This window comes from Rosa rugosa, chromosome 4 (assembly GCF_958449725.1).
Source record: "Rosa rugosa chromosome 4, drRosRugo1.1, whole genome shotgun sequence".
NCBI lineage: Eukaryota > Viridiplantae > Streptophyta > Magnoliopsida > Rosales > Rosaceae > Rosa > Rosa rugosa.
This window is the reverse complement of record NC_084823.1, coordinates 48,663,395-48,686,790: the sequence shown is the minus strand read 5'-3', so window position 1 is coordinate 48,686,790 and position 23,396 is coordinate 48,663,395. Positions and strand designations below refer to the sequence as shown.

General features: G+C 40.8%; 2 protein-coding genes and 1 pseudogene across 2 annotated transcripts; 1 reads left to right on the top strand and 2 right to left on the bottom strand.

Moving 5' to 3' along the window:
• The first annotated feature begins 10,485 nt into the window (after window positions 1-10,485).
• On the top strand, window positions 10,486-12,069 carry LOC133743604 (stemmadenine O-acetyltransferase-like). Its single transcript, XM_062171585.1, has one exon. It carries the CDS (start codon window positions 10,577-10,579, stop codon window positions 11,903-11,905), a length of 1,329 nt encoding a protein of 442 aa, XP_062027569.1. The 5' UTR covers window positions 10,486-10,576; the 3' UTR covers window positions 11,906-12,069.
• A 260-nt stretch (window positions 12,070-12,329) lies between these two features.
• On the bottom strand, window positions 12,330-14,476 carry LOC133744940 (ferric reduction oxidase 8, mitochondrial-like; annotated as a pseudogene).
• Window positions 14,477-18,809: 4,333 nt separating this feature from the next.
• LOC133742322 (uncharacterized) lies at window positions 18,810-20,028 on the bottom strand. Its single transcript, XM_062169987.1, has 2 exons — window positions 19,062-20,028; window positions 18,810-18,934 (listed from the first exon to the last, which is right to left on the bottom strand). The coding sequence occupies exons 1-2, from the start codon at window positions 19,689-19,691 to the stop codon at window positions 18,833-18,835; spliced, it is 732 nt and encodes a 243-aa protein (XP_062025971.1). The 5' UTR covers window positions 19,692-20,028; the 3' UTR covers window positions 18,810-18,832.
• Window positions 20,029-23,396: the final 3,368 nt, after the last annotated feature.

Sequence of the window (23,396 nt, the reverse complement as noted above, 5' to 3'; positions counted from 1 at the left end):
ATGTGCTTTAAGAAAACTGAAATTGGGAGAGAATTGAGTTGTGCTTTGATTGATAATAGGGCCCCCTTTATATAGAGGATTTTACAAGCAAAGAATATGCATGCGTCTTACAAGGTAACTGAGTCATACAAAATGATTGAAATATCTCCGTAGATATCGGTAAGACTAATCCTATTACAACTTAGACAAATAATCAAAGTTTGGGCCAGACACACAAACTAGATGTCTTTAAATATTTCCGTTTTTTTCCTCTCTTTTTGTTTTTGTTTTTTCTTTTCTTCTTTCCACCTCGTAAATTTATCTTTTGTAAATCAATAATCTAAGATTGTTATTTTCGTGTTCCATGAGTACATTAATTTAATCGTCTATTTGGCTACGTGCAATTCCTCCGGTCGATAATACCGTTTCTTTACATATTCTTCACCAATGTACTATATATGTAGTCAATTATTTGCAAATATATGCTTAAACTCATATTCCCTTAAAAATCTAATCATTCTCCCTCAAATTTAAATTCCAAAATTACTAGTCGCTACTCATTAGATTAGTAGGTTGATCGATGTGCTTGTTACTCTAAAACACGAGTCTTAGTCTTATGCTTGCAGTCATACGATGGCCTCTAGTCTTATGGTTGCAGTTATATGATATTTTAATGTCAAAGGTTTCACCAATTATCAAACAATACCATCAAATAAACATAAAATAAAAAATAAATAAAAAAACACACACACACAGAGAAACTGCTATGCATTAAAAAATGAGACATGAAGTGTGTATTATAAAATGGTATGTGAATTTCACTTCCATTTCACATCTCTCCGTTTTTCTAATTAAGACAAAATGAAAAGAATTACATAATATATATATGTATATATGCATACATTGTATTTTTTTCTTATGCACAAAGTGCGGGAATGAGGCTAGTTTCTTTAAACTCAACTACGTTTTCTGTGCCCAAAAAAAAGAAAAAAGAATTCAGCTAGATTTTACAATATCAAGAAACGAAGATTCAAACAAGATCTTCCAGGCTATATATACTCATAGCAAAAATTTGCATAAGTGATATACTCAGAGCGATATAAGAAACTGAACGGTGGAGATGCCGATGTGTGACTGAAAAGTTAGTCTAAAAGATGGTTAACTTCTTAATACAAAGCTAACCGGTTAATTCTAGAGTAGATCTAGAGTGCTCCTCTTAGTTATAACGTATAAGATAGCCAGATTGGTATATACATTTTTATTTATTTTAATGCATTTAACTCAAAATTAAAGACAAAATTTCTTCGACAATGACATTTTCTAGTTGTGTCCTAAATGAGTGTGTCATTATTTATAGTTTCTCCAAATACACTTGATGTCCTACATATTGATTTTTTTTTTCAAGTCACAGCCATCTCCCTCTCTATCTAAAAACTAGGGTTAGGGTTTTTGACACTTGCGAAGATCCTTTCCAGCGGTAATGGCCTCTATTGATGCAATGGCTGCACGGCTTGCTTCCCCGCTTGCTATAGCTGATGGGAAGAAACCTATTGACCTGCGTCTTTCCAAGGGATTATGACAACAAGAGGCTTTCATGATTGGAAAGCTTCACACTGCAAGAGACTATACACACAGGTCTTTCATGGGCATGTTTCGCTTTGCATGGAGAATCAATGGAACACTGAGGGTTGAGGAGGCTGGAGAAGATGACCAGGTACTGTTTTCTTTCTCAGATCCAATTGATAGGGCTAGGATTTGGAAGGAAGGTCCTGGGGTTTTAGTCGAGCCTCAATAGCGTTGGCGGATTATGATGGAGTCAACTAAATCCGGGAAGTGAAACTGAAATCATTCTCATATTGGATGACGCTGTTGGGTGTGCCTCCGGCCTTTCATTCTGAACGGATCATGAGGCTTATTGGGAGCACCTTGGGTGAGTTCAAGGAGTATGACATGACTGCTTTTCGAACTACGATTTTGTGCATCAGAGTGGAAATAGAATATGCAAAACCGCTACTATTCAAGAGGTGGTTTTGGGTTGAGGATGAGATTCAATTCCTGGTGAAATTTAAGTATGACAAGTTGTTTGGGAGGTGTGGACGGTGGGGCTTTGTCACTCATGTTGATTTGCTATGCTCGGGCCCCGAGTTGGAGGAGGATGCAGATGAGATGGTTGGAACGGTGGCGCAACCTTCAGCTTTAGCCATACTGTGTGATGAGGCCGGACCGAGTTCTTCAGTAGTTAGGATTTTGGCAATTGGCCAAACCCTACTATTTCAGGCGCAGATTCCTAGAGGTATTCCAGATATTTGTCTTCCTCAGTCTGTGTTGGCAAGCGTTGTGCAAGGAAGCCGGTGCATATCAGAGAGATTGAGGAATCGCTGCACAATGCTGCACCCATCACTGGACAACGTTGACAGAGGGAGGGATATGAGGTAATGACTTCTCCAAAAAAATTAAGTCTGAGTTTAGCAGTTGGAAAAAAGAACTTGGATGCAGTAACTATGAGTTTGTTGGGAGGGGCCATTTGGCAATGCTGAACAACCATAGAGGAAGAGAGGACGTCCGGTGGGCAATGTCAATAAACTGCCGTATGGTATGGCAAGGAAAAGTAATAATGTAAAAAGTAATACGGAGTCAGGAAAGAAGAAAGGAAGCAAGAGCCGGAAGACTAACCTAATGCAGAGGTTGTTGGTTGCTGAAGAATCTGGGAATTAATGGTGATGGTTCTAACCCTAAGGGGAAGGAACTAGTGCTTTCTTAAATCCCTATGCTTTTAGACATTCTTGTTACAGGCCTTTTAAAGTTGGTGTAATTTCTATGAGCTTTTCTAAAATGTTTCTAGTTGTTATTTGTACCATAATTAAGTGCTGGCAGATTATACTAGATGAGTGATTTTTTCTTAGGAAGCGAGGTTGTTCCTACTTGAGTTAGGCTTGCTTTCCAGCGAGCGACCCTTTAGAATTTAATGAGTATTAGCTTTGGCTTAGATAGGTTTTCTGAGTTTATTTACTGGATTTCTTATGTAAGTGCATGTTAGACTCTGACCTATTTTATGGCTTGATTATCTAATGAAATCAATTCCTATTAAAAAAAAAAAAAATTGACGGCCTACATAAAAAAGGTGGAGCCATGTAAATACAATTTTTCTCAATCATACAAGTATGATCTGTTATCATTTTTGAAAGAATTTGATTTTATTGTATCAAAAAAAAGAAAAAGAGATAATTGTTTAAGGAAAACTGAATTGGGAGAGAATTGAGTCGTGCTTTCATTGATAATAAGGGCCTCTTTATATAGAGGATTACAAGCATAAAGATAGAGTTGTACATGGAAACATAATCGTACATTGATTGGATATCTCCTAAGATTCTCCGAGAATATCTCTAATATAAACCCTATTTCAACTAGAGCAAGTAACCTCGAGTTTGGGCCAGACACATATTCTGGATTTACTTGAACACTCACCTTTGTGTCGCCCAAATGTGGTGCTTCTCTCGTTGCCTCGTTAAAAACCTTGCCGAGTAACAAAAACCCAGTGGGACAAAAATAACCTCGGTCGAAGGGGAAAAAGAGCACAACACACCATTCACGTTTCGAGACCATACATGTAGACACCTCCCCCTGATGTCTGCATCTCCCCGTGATGACAACGGTCATGGGAGTTCGGATAACTTCCGCAAACGATGCTACCAACTTGTTTCCCAAAAGTGGAATTTAGGCAATGACTTAGTGAGCAAGCCTGCCGCACTGTCCTTAGATTGAACCTAGTTCACTTTGATCTTTAGGAGAGTTTGTTGTTGCTGATTATACTTGGTGTGGTCGCTTTTGATGTAGCCTTGCTTCAAAACAAGCAGCATTATCCTATATGCTCTTAGGCTCATTTGTGGTAGACTTCAAACCACAATTGTTTCGAACATGCGTAATTACGGATCCAATCCATATACATTCACGAACCACTTTGTGAAGAGCAATAATTTCTGCATTATTCGAAGATATAGCGACTAGGGTCTATTTCTGTAGACCTCCAAGATATCACGGTCTTTACCCATGGTGAACACTTAACCATTTTGGGAATGACCTTTGTGTGGGTAAGAGAGATACCCAACATCAGCAAAACCTTCCAAAACACATATCATTTTGGGATGGGGATAGTGGACGCAGGCCAGTGTTGGCGGTGTTCCTGGTGTGTGATGGGTCCGAATCCATCATCTCTTTGTAGGGATAGAACAAGCTCATATCAATCATGCATCTCAAGTATCGAAAGATATCTTTTACGCCAATCCAATGGCGTCGTGTTGGCGCTATATCTAGCTAACAAGTTCATGGCAAATGAGATGTCCGGTCTTGTGCATTGAGCTAAGTACAATAATGTGCCTATTGTACTCAAGTAAGGCACTTCTGCCTCTAGCACATCTTCATTATCATCCTTTCAACGAAGAGGATCATTTTCAGGATCAAGACTACGGACGATCATGGAGGTGCTTGAAGGTTTGACCATGTCAAAATGCCTAAGCATCTATCAACACGATGCTCAAGTTCCAAACCGAGACATAATCGTGTTCTCCCATAATCCTTCATCTCAAAATCGGATTTCAAGTGTTCAGCGGTTTCCCTTAACTCTTTAAAGACTTCTAATGAAGATCATGTCCAACATGAACTGCGATAGAATCCGAAACTTGTTATGAAAACGCGTGGGCATATCCCTTCCCAATCAAGTAGTCACTTTAGTGAGCGTTCCAAGCTTATTGGAAACGCGCTCTGTGGTCTACAACCACTTGATTTGGGTAAATGAAGTTCACCATGAACCTTCATGTATATTCCGTATCTAGATCCCCGTATAGATACGTAGTGACCACATTTGTAAGCCGCATGTTCAGTTATTCGGAAACTACCAAACTGACAAGGTAGTGGAGTGCAATGACATCCATTACGAGAGAATATGTCTCATCGTAGTCAATTCCACGGCGTTTTGTGAGAAGCCTTGCGCCATAAGACGAGGTGGCCATCTCTTTTTCTCATCACGCTTTCTAACGAAGACCCATTAGTCAATAGGTTTTATGTTAGGAGGTGTTGGCATCACTGGCTCAAAAACCTTCCTCTTCGTTAGAGAATCCAACTTAACATGGATCGCATCTTTCCATTTAGGCCAAATCTCTCTACGTTGGCATTCATTCATCAACGGAGCGTGGTTCGATATCATCTGACTCAACAAACTCGTGCGCAACGAAATGCGCAACTACATCATCAATTATGATGGAGTTTCTATCCCACATCTCATGTACACTAGTGTAATTTTCGAAGAGCTCTATATTCTCAGGAATAGGTTCTGACGTTGAGGCGTCCCCTAACGATAACCATAATCCGGAAGATTCTCATGAGATGGATTTTGAGTCTTGATGATCAAAGGATTGGAATGTGCCAAAGTATCCTTCGAACCCACGGGCCTCCCACGTATCCTAGCTGGGGTCATGGCCTATAACGCCAGAGTACCACTCTCTTTGGCATTGGCGCCATGCCTACCTCCGTGTATGGTGGCGCTACGTCCTCTTGTAGGGACGTACTTCCTTGCAGGCATATTTCCAGCAGATGTGTGATCTCGTCACTTTAGTAGGGATCGAGATGAGACATAGTGGGGACAGGCCACGACAATTCCTGTCGTTCCTGCTGAACATCTGTGTTCTTATCTCCCCCTAACGATGGGAAGACTGTCTCATCAAAGTGACATCCGCAAATCTAGCGGTAAAGAGATCGCCTTGCAAGGGCATTAAGTGGCGGACGATTGTTGGAGTCTCAAATCCAACGTAGTTGCCCATTCGTCTGTACGGACCCATCATAGAGCGCTGTGGCGGCGTAATTGGCACATAAATGGCACACTTAAATATGCGTAAGTACGATACTTGTACCCAGTCACTAGCTGTAACGCAGAGGCAGATTGAGTAGCGGTGGGTCGTAGACGAATTAGTATAGCTGCATGCGATATTGCATCACCCCAAGCGGATATTAGGAGATTGGTGCGCATTACCAATGTCCGGACGACTATCGTAGTCGTTTCGACGAGACCATTTGGGTGTGTTCATGGGAATGTGATGTCCAACATCAGTCCCAATGCAATAACCGTCGAAAGTCTTCGATGTAAACTCTCTAGCATCGTCAAGTCCAATTGACGGAATCGGATGATCCGGGGAGTGAGCCCGTTATCATATGATATTTGCTAGGAGTGTAGCATAAGCAGCATTACAAGTGGACAATGGCAAAACACGTGACCAGCGTGTTTGCGTATCAACCAATATCATGAGATATTTAAACGTCCGCAAGTTAATTGAATCAGTCCATAGAATCCCCACGGATTCTATGTAAGAACATAATGAGTATTTTCATATCCTTTGCATAGGACGGTCTCAGTCCTAATTTCCTTAAGGAATGGACTTTGTAAAACGAGCGAGAGGCTTTAGAAGCAACCAATGAGGATTTTGGTTGGGCCTGAGCGTCTGAAACGCTATTTGAAGCAAGTTGGTAATTGCAACATCACCTGGGGCGCCATCACCATGATGGACGCCATCCATGGTGTCATGGATAGGGACTGTGCCAGCCCTAGGCTGGTGGTGGACGACAGAGGTGCCAGAGGCAGCGGCGGCAGTCACACTTAGTCCAAGAATCAACCTTTGATTCATGCTTCATTTCGCTCGGGAGAATGGATGTCCGTGTGAAGTCTTTTGTAGATGGATCATCATATCATGACTAGGATGATCTATCCTGTCGTGACAAACCAATATGTGTCTAAATCCAAGAGATCTTCTCTCATAACTTTTATTGGATTAATAGCTCGAATAGTGACATAGAGTCCACTAGAGAGACACATAAACTTCTCTAAGATGCGCCTTTATTCGCAATCATTAGAGGTATTGCAAAAGAACTCATTTCAGTTCTCTACATGCGTTTTCGCATGGAATCTGTTGGCTATTCATAGGGGCGATTTACCATAGGAGTGTAGAGAGTTTCTGTGACAGTAATCAAGGTGCCATTTGGCAAGTGGAACTTGGGCTATTCCATGTCCTTGAATTAATACCGATGGCCCAGCCATCGTAGTCACAAAGTAATATACTCAGAATCAAAATGGAGTCATAATGAAAAGAACTTGAAATTTTATTCATAAGCCAACGGAGTTACATCATTGTCTCTTGGACCAAAGAAAATCTAATCCAAAATGCTAGCTAATGCAAAACAATGGTAGTCGTCTAACTTATTTCGATAATTCCAAAATAAATGTAACCAGTTGAGTAGAGAGATGTCGGTAGAGAAATGATCGCTTAAGTACCACTAATCTCAGAACCTTCCTAGACATCACACTTACTTTGGGTGAGCCTACTTTGAAGAAAGACTAAACCATTGGCATTTACTACAAAAATATATGGCAATTGCCTATTACATCTCTTGGAAAAATAAAGACTTAAACAGAATTGACGATCTATTTATCCCAGCCAGATTTGTAGTCTTCAACCCTTCACTCTAGATCATCTTCTTGATCTTCTTGTTCCACATAATGAGCATCTCTTGCTTCACAATATGCTTTGTAGGCGGTGACAAGTTCTTCATGAGCTCTACAAATGTGTGCCCAATGATCAGACACTCCACATCGAGAACATACATCTCTTTGCTCGAACTCCATAGATTATGGCGCTTTGAAAGCGTCATTTAGATGGCTCTTAGTGTTGGTGGCGCCACCAACTTGACCAGAGGCGTTGCCTCCCTCTCTCTTTCCACGTTTACCTCTTTGGTTCCGTGTTCGCCTATTTTGGCGGTTACCTTCCCAAGTAGAGCGATGATATGAACCAGAACGTCCAAAAGTATCCCTAAGATTAGGGTTTCGCTCTTGGCGCCCTCTTTTCGAGGCGCGACTATAATTGGATTCCGGAATGTGCTATATTTTCACAGATCTCGAATTATAGTTATTCACAAGGATGTTGTCATGATTTTCAGCGACATTCATAGCTCCAATGAGCTCATGAAACCTTGTGATCCGTCCTGCAACAACATCGATTCGATAGTTCTTAGCAACCATCAATGCAGAGACGGGGAAGGTAGAGAGAGTTTTCTCAATCAACATCGCATCTGTGATCTCTTTACCACAGAATTCCATTAAGGATTTAATGCGAAGTGCTTCCTAGTTATAATCAAGAACTGACTTGAAATCACAGAAGCGGAGGCTATGCCATCTCACTTCTAGGTCAGGAAGCAGGGGGTCACAGACGTTGCCAAATCTTTCTTCGAGTGAGACCCACAGCCTTCTAGGGTCTTCTTCATTCATACACTCGTACTGGAGCGAATCATTCATATGACGAGTCATTAGGATGATGGCTTTCGCCTTATTTGCCTCTAAGACTGCTCTATTTGCTTCCAAAGCTTAAGCTTGCTCAACAGTTAGCACGTCCTGGCTAGGCTTGAGAATCATATCCAGGATTCCATCGGCCTTGAGATGCTGGCGGACATCACGAACCCACCTGTGATATTCAGAGCCAGTTGTTCCCAATGGAGCAAAGTCCAATTTGTTCAGGTTACTCATCCTGAAAGAGAATAAGAAATTAGGGTTAGTTTCGGAGCGAAAAAGGCTACCACGAAAACAAATAAAATTTCTGAGCGTAGTCGCTTCCAAGAAATTCGATTCCAAGAGGGGTTGGATTAGATCGAAACAATGATGTTTGCGGTCGATCGTTTTATCTCAACAAACTCTAAGTTTGGAGGACTCTACAAGCTCCAAGCTTGGAGTGAGCACGAACCCCCACAGTTCGGCATAATTTGGTCTCCCCTATGATAAAGAAAGGAGGGTAGAAGAAGGGAGGTTTCAAGTCCCCGAAAAGAAGAGAAATTAAATTTAAAAACTCTAAAAAAAGCGGGAACCTTTAGAAAAAAATACCTCAAAATATGTCGCCGGAAAATTTGTCCGGAAAAAGTCGCCGGAAAAGTGGTTGACTGGTGTTGACCTGAGGGTTGACCGGATGAAGGAGATGACCTGATCAGAGACCTCGGAGAGCACCTCCGTTTCAAGGAATTGAGCCAAACTCTCGTCCTCGTCCTCTGATATCGTCATGCCGGTGGCCGGAGATTGAAAAACCAAAGCAAATTTCAATAGGAGAATGGGTGGTGAATCCGATTCTGTGCAGATTATCAAATCTATCTTCGCACGTGTAATTACTGTTGTTGATCATGTGCACGTGTGGATGTGACGGAATCCCTGTGCTGACGTGGCAGTGATCCAGTGATGACGTGGCAGCGGGTCCTAGGGCTGAAGTCAGCAGGCTTCTGGGCTTGGGTCAGTGGGCTTCTGGTCCTGTTCCTTTTTTCTTCTGGGCTGGGCCTTCCTTTCTTCTCTCTTTCTTCTTCTTTTCTTTCTTTTCTGCCGGTTCAAGATGCAGCTGCTCAGGTGGTCGGTTCATGTCTTTTTAGGACGGTTTTTGGACTTTTTCTTCCGGTTCCTGAAACTTCAGATCAACGGGTTTCTGCTACCAAAATTTGGTGGAAATTGGAGGTCCGGAAGATGGTGAACCGGTGGAATATTTGCTGCGAGTTGTATGAAGCTTCCGATGGCCGGTTCGATAGATTTCCGGCCCGTTCTTGGAGTGCCGCCGGCGGTTCTGGACTCCTGGAATCGAGTTCTTCAAGGTGTGAGGTGGAGGCAGAAAAGGCTTCAAGGTTTTGTATTCGGATTCAAGGTTTTTAGCTTCTTTAATCAGGGTTTGACTATTTGTTTCAGGGTTGGGGCTTCGTGCTGATAACGTGTTTAATGAAAACTGAATTGGGAGAGAATTGAGTCGTGCTTTCATTGATAATAGGGGCCTCTTTATATAGAGGATTACAAGCATAGAGATAAAATTGTACATGGAAACATAATCGTACATTGATTGGATATCTCCTAAGATTCTCCGAGAATATCTCTAATATAAACCCTATTTCAACTAGAGCAAGTAACCTCGAGTTTGGGCCAGACACATATTCTGGATTTATTTGAACAATAATCATTTTTTTTTTTGGTAAGAACCAAAAATGCAGCTATTACTATGTTGAAGCTGTTGCTAATTGCTATTGTTGTGCCAGAAGCAGAGATATAGAACGATTGAGGTCATACGTGTCAATGCTTTTAATACAGTTTGCTTAGATTTAGTGTGGTATTTTTTTTTTTGGTTAATTTCTCCACTTCCTTTTTGGATTTTAGTTTTTACATTTTCTGTTTTGAATTGTAATATCTTATCTTATATAATTAAGCTAATTCTTGAGAGAATGGTTAAATTTTTAAATTACCATGTATGCCCTCACATAATATAGATATTAATAAATAAATTATTTCTATACGAGGATAAGATAATTAATTAACTATATCATATTTAAAAAAAATTACAATACCTCATGAGAAAAAGAGAAATTTCTCCAACATGAACCCAAATTGTTTAAAAAAAAAAAAAAACCCAATAGACGTGTCGGATCGGCACATATTAAGCGGCTAGCAGAGAACCATAAAACCCAATAGAAGTCTGACACTATTGTAAAGAAAATTTCTTCAGTTCCGTTTGCTAAGAACTCCAGAAAGAAAGTTTAGCAGAGACAGATGAGGATGAAGATAGAAGTCGAAGTAATCTTCCAAGAAACCATAAAACCTTCATCTCCCACCCGTCCCCATCTCCGCCGTCACCAGCTCTCCTTTCTCGACCAGTTAGCTCCCCACACCTACATCTCTTTCCTCTACTTCTACTCCCTCCCCAATACCCACAACCACACCCAAATCTCCACCCACCTCAAGACGTCTCTCTCCAAAACCCTGACCCAGTACTACCCACTAGCCGGCCGAGTCAAGTTCAACCTCTTTGTGGATTGCAACGACCATGGAATCCCCTTCTACCAGGCTCGAGTCAAATCCCACTCCCTCTCTGATGCCATCACCAATCCCTCCCTCTCCGAATTGACCAACTTGTTGCCTTTCAAGCCCGACGAGGTCACAGATATAGCTCTCGGAGTTCAACTCAATCTGTTTCCGTGTGGAGGAATTGCTATTGGGTTGTGCATTTCGCATCGAGTTGCAGATGCCTTGTCTTATTTCACGTTTGTTAGGAACTGGGCATCAACTACTGCTTGTGGAAATGCCTTTGTGGATGTGGACTTCTCGGCAGCTTCGATCTTCCCACCAAAGAATATGGATGGGTATAACGGCGTTCCTATTCCGAAAAAGAATGACATTGTGAGCAAGAGGTTTGTGTTTGATGGGTCGAAGATCGAAGCTTTACGAGCAAAGTATGCGGAGAGCATCAGACTGAAGACCAAGAAACCGCCGTCTCGCGTTGAGGCATTGTCTGCATTCTTGTGGAACAGGTTTTTGGCCGCGGCTAGAAAAGAAGAAAAATCAAGAAGTTTGAGAAGGTTGTACACGGTTGTTTATATTATGGATCTTCGTTCGAGGTTTGACCCACCTCTGCCGCAGAATAGATTTGGGAACTATTACCGGGCAGCCACTGCAACTCCAATATTGGTTGATGGGGAGGAGAGTGGTGGTCTTGTGAGGCAGGTGATTGAGGAAATAGAGAACATTGACAATAAGTATATCGGGAAATTTCAAGATGGCTATAAGGAACATTTTGATTTCCTGAGGAGAATGATGGAAAGGGCTGCAAAAGGAGAGCTGGTTACACTAACGTTTTCGAGTGTGTGCAGGTTTCCAATTTATGAGGCTGATTTTGGTTGGGGGAAGCCTGCATCGGTGAACATGGCTTCCATGAGAATCAGCAACCAGATAATTTTCATGGACACCAAAATGGGTGATGGAATAGAGTCATATTTTAACTTCAAGGAGGAAGACATAGCCAAGTTCGAGCTTGATTCAGAGTTCCTCGAGTTGATTTCTCCAATTGGTAATGTCAAGCAAAATCCATTTGCACGCCTTTAAATCTGAGTTGAATCATCAATGATATTTCTTGTATAGCAATTTGATCACATATGCATTACTCTTGCCATATAATTCAGATGTATAAAATGTTACAATATCTGTGGCTTAATAAGATGAGATGCTATGGATCATTGAAATAGCGCCGAATACAATTCAATCCCATACATTTTGAAGTTCAGATTTATACTACAAGAGTACAAGACCCCAAATTGTTGTTTGGGGTTAAAAAGATATGGATGACAGAAGCACACTTCACAATTTGAAGATCAAATTTGTACTACAAAGAGACATGATCGATTTACATGCCTAACAAGCAATCGTAAGCGACCAATCAGTAGAAACAAACTACTATTTCAATATATACTTATGGATGCAAATCTAACTATCTTCTGAACTTTGTTTATTGGTATTGAATAATTTATGGTGAGAAGTCTGTGACTAGAGTGCAAAATTGAGAGAGTGAAAACTGAAATTGGCTTTCTGCTTGTTATTAGCACCCACTTTTAAACCTCCACACTTGTGCTGGCATATTCATGCCACTGATTCTTTCATAGCTTCAGGTCCACAGACCAGGACACCAACATCAGATCCACCAGTCTCATTTGGAAATTTTGCAAAGATATCTGCTCAAATTTACCACATCTTAGAACATATCCTGGACAACAAATTTGAGATAAAATGGAAAAAACGAATATAATAAGTACCTTCAAAATTAGGCCTTCCTCCAAAATGGATTTCATGTTCCTCAAGAGCATCCCTTGCTTCTGTTGGACTTATTTCCAATGCTTTTCCTTGTTTTTGGAAAACTGGATGGCTCTGTTGCTTTAGTCTTCTCTGTCTTATAATAAATGCTACAAAGATGATGCACATTGACACTGTGATGAAAGAACATATGATAAGCAGATCTGCAACTGAATATGGAGTCTTTTCTTTGGTAGCATTTTTCTGGGAATGAAAATGTGGTTGAAAATGATGAGGAAGATAAGAAACAGGATAGAGGAAATTCCAGCTATGGCAGCCATCCAGAGTGGACTTTCAAGTCCAGTTACAGGATAAATTGAAGGTTTGATGCCAAAGTTTATTATCTGCATTCGAGAAGACTCATTTAGTAGTACTTCTCTTACTGTGACACCAGACTGCTCTTCTTGAGTCACATATACCTTCACTTTCAGATGGCACTTTTCAGCTGGCTGGTTGAAAATTAGAGGTGAAATTGAGTTCAGTAGACATATATCTTGGGTCTTCTTGACAGCAAATATAAGTTGCATCCTAGGTAGGAATTCGTATCGGCCGCTGTTTTGGGCTGCAACAAGTTCCTGTAAGATGCTCAGAAACGGGGTTACACCAATTCCTCCAGCAACAAGAAGTAGACTGTCATACCTGCACAAGATTTCAAATTTATAACTGTGAACTATAGCCTATATATTATGCCTATCCATAGTGTGTCATGAAAAGAGTGAAATATATTGGTGCACCTTAGGAATTCCATTGTGGCAGGTCCGTAAGGACCTCTTCTACTGCAACAGGTATGCATTTCATATGATCAGCATCTGACTTCTGCTCAGTTTGTATCAAATTCGAGAGAAAACTTGTCCAGGATCCTTCGGATTTAATCAGGATAGACATTAAGTTGGCATCAACACTAGAACTGGAAATAATGCTGAATGAGTGCCACTGATATTTAGATATACTTGGTACCAGTATAAAGGCCAATCTTATCAAATTTCATCTTCAAAATTTCAATCATGTGCATAAATCTATTCATAAATTATTGTGATATCTTTGGTTTAAGGTTCTCAGTACAAGATTTCAATCTTCCACCATTCTTGCTCCTTTCTCACAATACTTTTACTACTCATTGACCAAAAATAACAAGTTCTCCAGAGTGCTTCAAATTCATGGTTCTGTTTCTTTAAATTCAAGGTTCCACCCTTCATTAATAATTCGTTGTGTAAGAGGGAGCAATTCCAAACTTGACTGAACACATGACTGAACAATCCAAGGTAGACGTAAACATAAATCAAAAACATTCCCAGATGCACAATTGCATGATAGCAAAAGAGGAATCTGTTGCTGGGATGCATGTCGCGACTACGAAGTAATAAGTAACAGGAACATATCTTTACTCTCCAGATAATTTCAAGCACCCAGATAACTACAAGCATACAAATTCAACAGTTGGAGGGATTATTTCTTTAAGCTGTAGCATAGCATGGTCTCTTGCCTCTCCTTCCTCCTTGACGTCTATAAAACTCCTGTATGCTCCAGTGCGATGATGGAGCCAGCGGCAAGCAGGATCAATGACAACTTTCTCCAATGCAGCAGCATTCTCGATCAAGAACATGAGATGTTGAATAGCCTTTTTGGAAACACGATACCCTACAATTTCCACTACCCTGAGATGGTCATGTGGACACTGCACATCATTATACAACTCTCCTTTGATTGGGTAGAAGAATTCCAGCTGCACCAAGAGACCAATTTCTTAGAGTTCACGCAACAAAGGACAATTTCACACAGTAAAAGAAAAACAAATAAAAGTAACCACAAGCTTTCATGTCTTGCCCCCATTACCAAAGAGAAGTCATATCATATCATACAAAACAACGGCTAAACTAGGATAAAACACCCGTGTGGTCTCAAAAGTCGCAAGTCTTCTTCTTCTTTTTGTTATTATTTATTTTTATTTATTTTTTACCATGCAAGTAAACATCAGAAGTCTTGAACCCAACAAAGCTGCAAACCAGATCAGATTGAGGGAGGGGGATAAAAAAAGGAGACAGCCGTCTAATACACAGTTTCAAGTCTTTCTACCATTACAAGACAGGAGAACTATTAATTGTCCAATAGAGATCGATCGTGACAAAACAAAATGTATATGTATTATGTAATAATAGCGGTCGTACAAGCACGCGAATGTGAATGTAGTGCGTGCGTAGTAGGTGAACAATGTAGCCGAAAGTGAGAGCACAAAAACCATGTCACAACATGTGATGTCATTAGTCTACCAAGTTGGAGGAACACGTACCTGGAGCACAAGTTGCTTCAAGTGTGGATGACAGGACCCGCCCCGTGAAATCCGAAGTGGCCCTGGGGGGCCCACTTTAGAAGAAATTCTACCAAAAATTTGGAGGAACTTCTCCTAAAAGTAGGCTACCCAAAACCTGTAGGAAAACATTTACACTTCTAAATCATCCATCCTTAATCTCCTGGAGCCATCTGCTCCCCCAAATCACAACTCCAATTTCACAAATATCAGTCTCAACCCAAAAACAATATTAATCCCATAGGTTATCAGAGCAATACTAATCCACTAGGTAACAAAGAAAACATAAATAGAATGAGTACGCGGAAGCAATACAGTTGGTTATGTCTCGACTCCATGTACGCCCGACCTCAACTAATCTAGCCTGCAAACTGGGCATTTTGTTAGTATAGTTTTGATGTATGTTGGCATTCCTAATACAAAAGCTAGAATGATAGGTATGCTAGAGTTATCAAGTGTAAACTGGAAATGATATATGGTCATACAATGCTCCAGCTGACTCTTCGATGCACTCCAGGTAAGAGCATTTGCATTTCATAAAGGTCAATCTACATGCATACTGGGATTGTAATCTGTTCTGCAATCCCTGTCAGGTCAGTTCGTTGGATATTTGCATTTCATAAAGGTCAATTAATCTACATGCATACTGGGATTGCAATTTGTTCTTCAATCCCTGTCAGGTCAAGTCGTGGGATATTGTTTCTTCTTTTTCACGTTTTGTGCACTTTCATTTGTTGCGTCTTAAAAGGATATTTCACTACATAATTTGTGCTGTTAAGACGTATCGTCTTCATTAAGGATAGAATCGGGTTTACATGTTGAATATCTTTTTATGATTAGTTCCTTCCATATTAGGAGTCAATTAGGTTTTGGAGTCTTGATTGTCCAAGGTTTTAGGGGGAGTCTGATATACATATACAACGTGTTCAACCATTCATCTGTGACCTTGAGCCGAATAAGAATTGGTGCATCTATTGAGTCAAGATTTTTCATTTGTTTTTGTGAGAAACCGCGTGCTTCAGATTCGAGTCTATGAACTACTTGTTCCATGCTTAAGTAGATCATTGAGTCAAACACATCCATCATTCATTACATTCCTCACATCAAAGTGCTCTCGAGGTCAGTTAGAGTTGTTGATGTGCAAAGAAGATTGAAGGTCGAGGTCAGTACCTGTCAATTCTACCAGTGAGAGCAGTTCATCAGTGGAGAAGATTTACGAAGACGTGATCATACAACCTTCTAGAATGTGTCTAGTAAGTATAGCCGAGGTCAGTGCTATTGGTTGTTTGTAAGAGAACTTGTATCTTTCCATTAAGTGAATTGGTTTTCACTAGGGCTTTAGAGAGTTAAGGCCCCGCAGTTGTTTTCCTCATTTTGAGGTTTTTACTGCGCAAACAATTCTGGTCTCTTGGATGTTGTGTGTTTGTGATTATATTTGTTTACCTAATTATCTCACTGCTGCTTTGGGATCCATATCTATACTTCAATCCTTAGTATTGTTTGTTACTTTTTGAATTGAAAGAAAGTGTGATTTCTGTGATAGTAGCCTATTCACCTCCCCTCTAGGCTTTTTAGTTTCATCCCAATATTTTCACATTTGAAACCGAAGGGCCCAGGGGAAAAGTATATGAAAACGTTAGTGTGAGTGGACAAAAATAAATAATTGTAAAAACATAAGAGTGTATACTTTCCCACATTTATCTTTTTAAAAACCCGATGCATGCAACAATTTAAAGAAACACAACTTTAGTTCATCTCAAGAAAACCGACTAGCCCCGCTAGCCACAACCAAGCAAAGAGGAAAGAACTCTGATACTCAAGAAAATAAGACCAGCCCCGCTGGTTAAGGGAATCGGACTAGACCCCGCTAGCCCAGCAATAATATAATGAGTAGGGGAAGATGATAGCCATACGAGTGAGCCTCCCAGGCTCGGGTGATAGCCTCCCAGGCTAAAGTACTCTCATTACTCCCGTAATATACCCTTACGCCACTAAGTGTAGCGATAGGATACTGGGCTTCAGAATTATTGTCACAGAGACAGTAACCAGCACCACAAAGGCGGAGGGCTTCGGTGATCCCATCACCTCGCCACAAAGGCGGAAGATCAATGCTAGCAATGATAATAGTCACCCAAAATATGGCAAAAGAAATCCGAAAACCAAGTAAATCCATAAATACATAAGGCTTCCCCAACTCTCACAAATGAATTTCCAACGACGTGTCCCACACGCCAAGAGTATCACCATAATTCGAAACAAAACCAAATCAAGAATCATCAATAGGGCATTCCCAATGCCAAAACCGAAAGTCGATAAATAAATAAGAAAGAATTTCATCGAAATCCCATTTCGAAAATCTTTTCAAAAATCTCTAATCGAAATAGAATATAATTAAAAGTATAATTCCGGAAATCACCTCGGAAATAAAAATAATTCAACACTTAAAATTATAAATCATAAGCAACTTCGGAAACGAATCATTATCGAAAGTAATTATGTGAGATAAAGCGAAAACAATCTCCGAGATTAAATCACATGCTCGAAATGTCAATTGATAAATAAATAGAGCATATTCAAGGAAATAAATGCATGCATCATTTACTTAAAAATAAAAGTCCACTCACAGTACTATTGGGCGACCACGCAAACGAGTTCCTTCATTTAACCGTAGCTCGCGGCATTGCCCTGTACACAATTATTTTTCCGTAAACGGCAATCCGATAAAATAAATACGATCTTAAACGAAACCCGAAAATCCATATCTCCATTACTTCTCAAATTCCACCCAAATCTCTCCCACAACACCAATTCCTCAATTAACATATTCTACAATGAAAACGAGGGAAATCCGACGGTCGGAATCTCAAAACCCCGAACTTCGGAAAATCACAAACAATTCCAAACTCCTCCAAAATTCACCAAACTTCACATATAAGCTCTACAACAATTCTACAATTTAATGGGCTAAAAACTGAAATTAAAACACTGCCCTACACGCCTCCATGCGCCACTAACAGTGGCAGCGCGTGGGCTCCACGCGCCACCGGCAACCACCTCCGATGGCCACCAAAATTTGGAAGCACCATCTACTCAACAAACCCAACCTCTTTCTCAACTACAACAAGTTCCAATTTTACCTGGAAGAGCTCCAATTTGGCCGTTGAACACAAGCCCAGAAAACCCAAGAACCCTAGAATCGGGTTCTCCTTGATTCTCCTTCTACACTGCAAATCGTGGCTCAAGGCTAGGGGCAAAACGATCCTTGGCAAAAACCGCGCCTTCGACAATGGTTTGGTGGCCGGAAGTGGCCGGAATCGCTGGAAATCGACGAAACCTCCGTTTGGCTACAGTGAACTTCACAGCTAAATTCCGAGCTCCTCCGGTCGAGCCACCGCAAAACACCACCCCAGGCGTGACAAGGGAGAGAAGGCGAGCCTGCCGGTGTCCGGGTTCAGTCGTGGGTCGGCCGGAAACGGAAGAATTCGAAGGAGGACGTAATCGAACCGAAGAGGAAGGAGTCGGGGGAGAGGAGAGAGAAAAGCCGGGTAAGTTTTCCAAAAATGGAAACTTACCACAGTAACTTGGCTATTTATAGAAACTTACCACATAAACAGTAACTTTAGTATTTCGCTTATAACTTTTACATACGAACTCCGATTTTTACGTACCACATATGCACGCGCTCGGTTTAACGTCCTCTACAACTTTCATGAAGAACATTTTCTCAAATTTTGACCCGAACAAAAAGTCAATTTTTAGGGCCACTAAAGTTACCGAAAAAGAGTAAAAGTAAATCAAATTGTCGTTTACTGTCCAAATGACTAGTAAACCGGTGAATTAAGATACGGGACGTTACAGTGGAGACGCCTGGAGGAAAGCAGCTAATCGACGAAGGCCCCTAGATCATCAGCTAGAATAACCAACTCCAAATGCTGGAGGTTTGGTAACTTGGGAACAGCACCAGCAAACGCACTGGGATACAACTGAATGCCAAAAAAAAAGGAGTCAAAACAAGAGCTAAAACATAAACTAACAAGGACAATTGGAAGAAAAAGGGCAGCAGAAAAAAGAGGAATCCAAATGCAACCGAGAGGAATAGCATAGACTAACCGGCGCGTTGAACATAACATCAAGCATGAGTGTGTGTAGCTGAAAAAGATGGGAGGAAAGCTGATCGAAGGCAAGAGAGGCAAAGTCAGAGGTTTCAGGGTCGGCCTGATGAAGGCAGACCTCAACAAGAGAGGGCACATTGTCAAGTTGCAAGTGTATTGACATGCCTTCATAAATGAAGGAACAAAGGTGGGAGTTGCAGATGGTAATGCTTGTGACCCGAATACAGTGCTTGACCACTAGATACCTTAAAGAAGGTGCAGAGGGAGCTGCGACTGTTAAGGTGAGCAAATGAGTTGCACCAGTCACGGACAGCCTTTCAAGGGCACGACAGTTGGACAGAAAATACTTGACAACTTGTCCATCCACATCTACGTTTTCCAGGTGAAGAACTTTGAGGCACTTAAATCCTCCTCCAGTTGGGAGATCAAGGTGAGGCCTGCCAAAAGAAGAAGCACTAGTGATGCAATCCTCACATGCTTCCCAACGGGGTGGATATGTATTATGGCAGCCTGGACCAGAAAGGTGAGAGATTCCCAATAGTTGATGAGGAAATATGTAGGAATCTTGGAATTTATGACCTTGGGTAACCAGAAACTCCAGCTCGAGCTCTTCGACCTCTTTTTCCATTGCAAATTGGATCCATCTATCAATGGAGCTGGTAAAACGACAATCCAGGTCAAAGCAGACACTAAACTGTTTGATTTTTCCACCATCATGCTTCTCCAGCACATTATTAACCCAATCCACGTACTTGTGGCTCTCCCTGTGTCTTGATTTCAGAGGCTTGTTACAGAAGTGGAGCAAAGCTTCATTCCGTTTGAAATTGAGAACGCTAATTCTAGAGAAATAGATATAAAAGGCACGGGCCCATTGGGGAGAAACAAGCCTAGCTGCTGCTGCTTCCTTGATCGTTAACCGAGACAGTATAAAAGCAAGCTCATTGGCATCCAACTTATTGATTCCTTCCTTCTAAAACGAACGAATTGGCCCCAGAAGAAGCAACCAAAAAACCATTAATTAATTTATATGAATACGATTCTCGAAACTAAAACAATAATATTAGAACAATAGCAACAGAATTGGTCTGCGGAATAACGAAAGATAGAAATTGGCGTGAAAAGCAGTCAAGTCTTAGTCTTACCCCGCATCGACAGGGGCGGAACCAGGATTTGACATCGGGGAGGGGGTCCAGACATATATAGTATATAATATTAAAATTTTGCAAAAAATTATTGTTTTGTATATTTCCCTTATAGAAGATTTTCATCTTCAAATCAAGCAAGATTCTATTTTATACATCTCCTAAACTCATATAAAGATTACAAATGTTCATGTGAAGAAAGTAATAACTTATTCATCAATTACTTTACATTTTCTTGGTAAATTAATTACTTTCTATTTTTCAAATAAAACAAATCAATTACTTTACTTATTCAGACATAAAGACCAATCAATTTAATAATTATGTTTCTTAATATAATTGATTAATTATTCAAATTGATTGGTTATAGAAGTTTTTGGGGGGGTGTAATACTTAAATTAAGCCTATTTTTAATATTAGTAAGGTAAATACGTAACTAAAATTGAAGTATACCAAAAATTCTTTGGGGGGGGGGGGGGGTCCGGACCCCTTCGGGCCTATGAATAGGTACGCCCCTGCGCATCGAGAAAAGTCTGAAGATCGAAAATAGTATGAATCTCGGAGCGGTCGTTGCGCTTCCATCTCTTGCAGCTCTTTAGGTTTCTTCTCTCTCTCTCAGTCCCTCCTTCACCTTTTGCTCTTCCAACTTTCGTATTTAATAACCTCTTGCTCGGGCCGTCACAACCCAATTGTCTACTTTTTTTTTTTTTTTTTTTTTGAAGATATTAATTTCCGATTTTTCCCTCCCTTTTTCTTTTCTTCTTTCCACCCCACAAATTTATCTTTTGTAAATCAATAATCTGAGATTTGTTTAAGGAAAACTGAATTGGGAGAGAATTGAGTTGTGCTTTCATTGATAATAAGAGCCTCTTTATATAGAGGATTACAAGCATAGAGTAGAGTTATACATGGAAACATAATCGTACATTGATTGAATATCTCCTAAGATTCTCCGATAATATCTCTAATATAAACCCTATTTCAACTAGAGCAAGTAACCTCGAGTTTGGGCTAGACACATATTCTGGATTTACTTGAACACTCCCCCTTGTGTCGCCCAAACGTGGTGCTCCTCTCGTTGCCTTATTAAAAACCTTGCCGAGTAACAAAAACCTAATGGGACAAAAATACCCTTGGTCGAAGGGGAAAAAGAGCACAACACACCCTTCACGTTTTGAGACCATACATGTAGACATCTCCCCCTGATGACTACAGTCATGGGAGTTCAGATAACTTCCGCAAATGATGCTACCAGCATGTTTCCCAAAAGTGGAATTTAGGCAATGACTTAGTGAGCAAGCCTGTTGCACTGTCCTCAAATTGAACCTCGTTCACTTTAATCTTGAGGAGAGTCTGTTAGTTGCTGATTATACTTGGTGTGGTCGCTTTTGATGTAGCCTTGCTTCAAAACAAGCAGCATTATCCTATATGCTCGTAGGCTCATCTGTGGTAGACTTCAAACCACAATTGTTCGAACATGCGTAATTATAGATCCAATCCATATACATACACGAACCACTTTGTGAAGAGCAATAATCTCTGCATTGTTCGAAGATATAGCGACTATGGTCTATTTCTGTAGACCTCCAAGATATCACAGTCTTTACCCATGGTGAACACTTAACCAGTTTGGGAATGACCTTTGTGTGGGTCAGAGAGATACCCAATATCAGCGAAACCTTCCAAAACACATGTCATTTTGGGATGGGGATAATGGACACATACTAGTGTTGGCAGTGTTCCTGGTGTCTGATGGGTCCGAATTCATCATCTCTCTGTAGGGATAGAACAAGCCCATATCAATCGTACATCTCAAGTACCGAAAGATATCTTTTACACAAATCTAATGGCGTCGCGTTGGCGCAAAGCTATACCTTAGCTAACAAGTTCATGGCAAATGAGATGTCCGGTCTTTTGCATCGAGCTAAGTACAATAATGCGCTTATTGTACTCAAGTAAGGCACTTCTGCCTCTAGCACATCTTCGTCATCATCCTTCAGACGAAGAGGATCCTTTTCAGGATTAAGACTACGGACGATCATGGGGGTGCTTGAAGGTTTGGCCTTGTCAAAATACCTAAGCATCTATCAACACGATGCTCAAGTTCCAAACCGAGACATAATCATGTTCACCCAAAATCCTTCATCTCAAACTCGGATTTCAAGTGTTCAGCGGTTTCCCTTAACTCTTTAAGGGCTTCTAATGAAGATCATGTCCAACATGAACCGCAATAGAATCCGAAACTTGTTATGAAAACGCGCGGGCATATCTCTTCCCAATCAAGTAGTCATTTTAGTGAGCGTTTCAATCTTATTGCAAACGCGCTCCGTGATCTAGAGCCACTTGACTTGGGTAAATAAAGTTCACCATGAACCTTCATGTATATTCCGTATCTAGATCCCTATAGAGATACGTAGTGACCACATTCGTAAGCTGCATGATCAGTTATTCGGAAACTACCAAACTGACAGGGTAGTGGAGTGCAATGACATCCATTACGAGAGAATATAACTCATCGTAGTCGATTTCAGGGCGTTTTGTGAGAAGCCTTGCGCCATAAGGCGAGATTGCCATCTCTTTTTCTCATCACGCTTTCTAACGAAGACCCCTTAGTCAATAGGTTTTATGTTAGGAGGTGTTGGCATCACTGGCTCAAAAAACATTCATCTTCGTTAGAGAATTCAACTTAACATGGATCACATCTTTCCATTTAGGCCAAATTTCTCTACGTTGGCATTTATTCATCAACGGAGCGTGGTTCGATATCATCAGACTCAACAAACTCATGCGCAACTACATCATCAATTATGATGGAGTTTCTATCCCACGTCTCATGTACACTAGTGTAATTTTCATAGAGCTCTATATAATCAGGAATAGGTTCTGACGTTGAGGCGTCCCCCAACGATAACCATAATCCGGAAGATTCTCATGAGATGGATTTTGAGTCTTGATGATCAAAGGATTGGAATGTGCCAAAGTATCCTTCGAACCCACGGGCGTCCCACGCATCCTAGCTGGGGCCATGGTCTATAACGCCAGAGTGCCACTCTCTTTGGCGCACTCTGGCGTTGGCGCCATGCCTACCTCCGTGTAGGGTGGCGCTACATCCTCTCGTAGGGATATCCATCCTTGCAGACATGTTTGCAGCATGTTTGTGTGATCTCGTCACTTTAACGGGGATCGAGATG

What these genes read in the sequence shown, in the direction of transcription:
- LOC133742322 (XM_062169987.1), bottom strand. Translation starts at nt 19,691, where the DNA reads ATGGAAAAAGAGGTCGAAGAGCTCGAGCTGGAGTTTCTGGTTACCCAA. An exon ending in ATGTTATGTTCAACGCGCCG is followed by an intron (nt 18,935 to 19,061) that starts GTTAGTCTATGC and finishes TTTGGCATTCAG; the next exon opens with TTGTATCCCAGTGCGTTTGC.
- LOC133743604 (XM_062171585.1), top strand. Translation starts at nt 10,577, where the DNA reads ATGAGGATGAAGATAGAAGTCGAAGTAATCTTCCAAGAAACCATAAAA.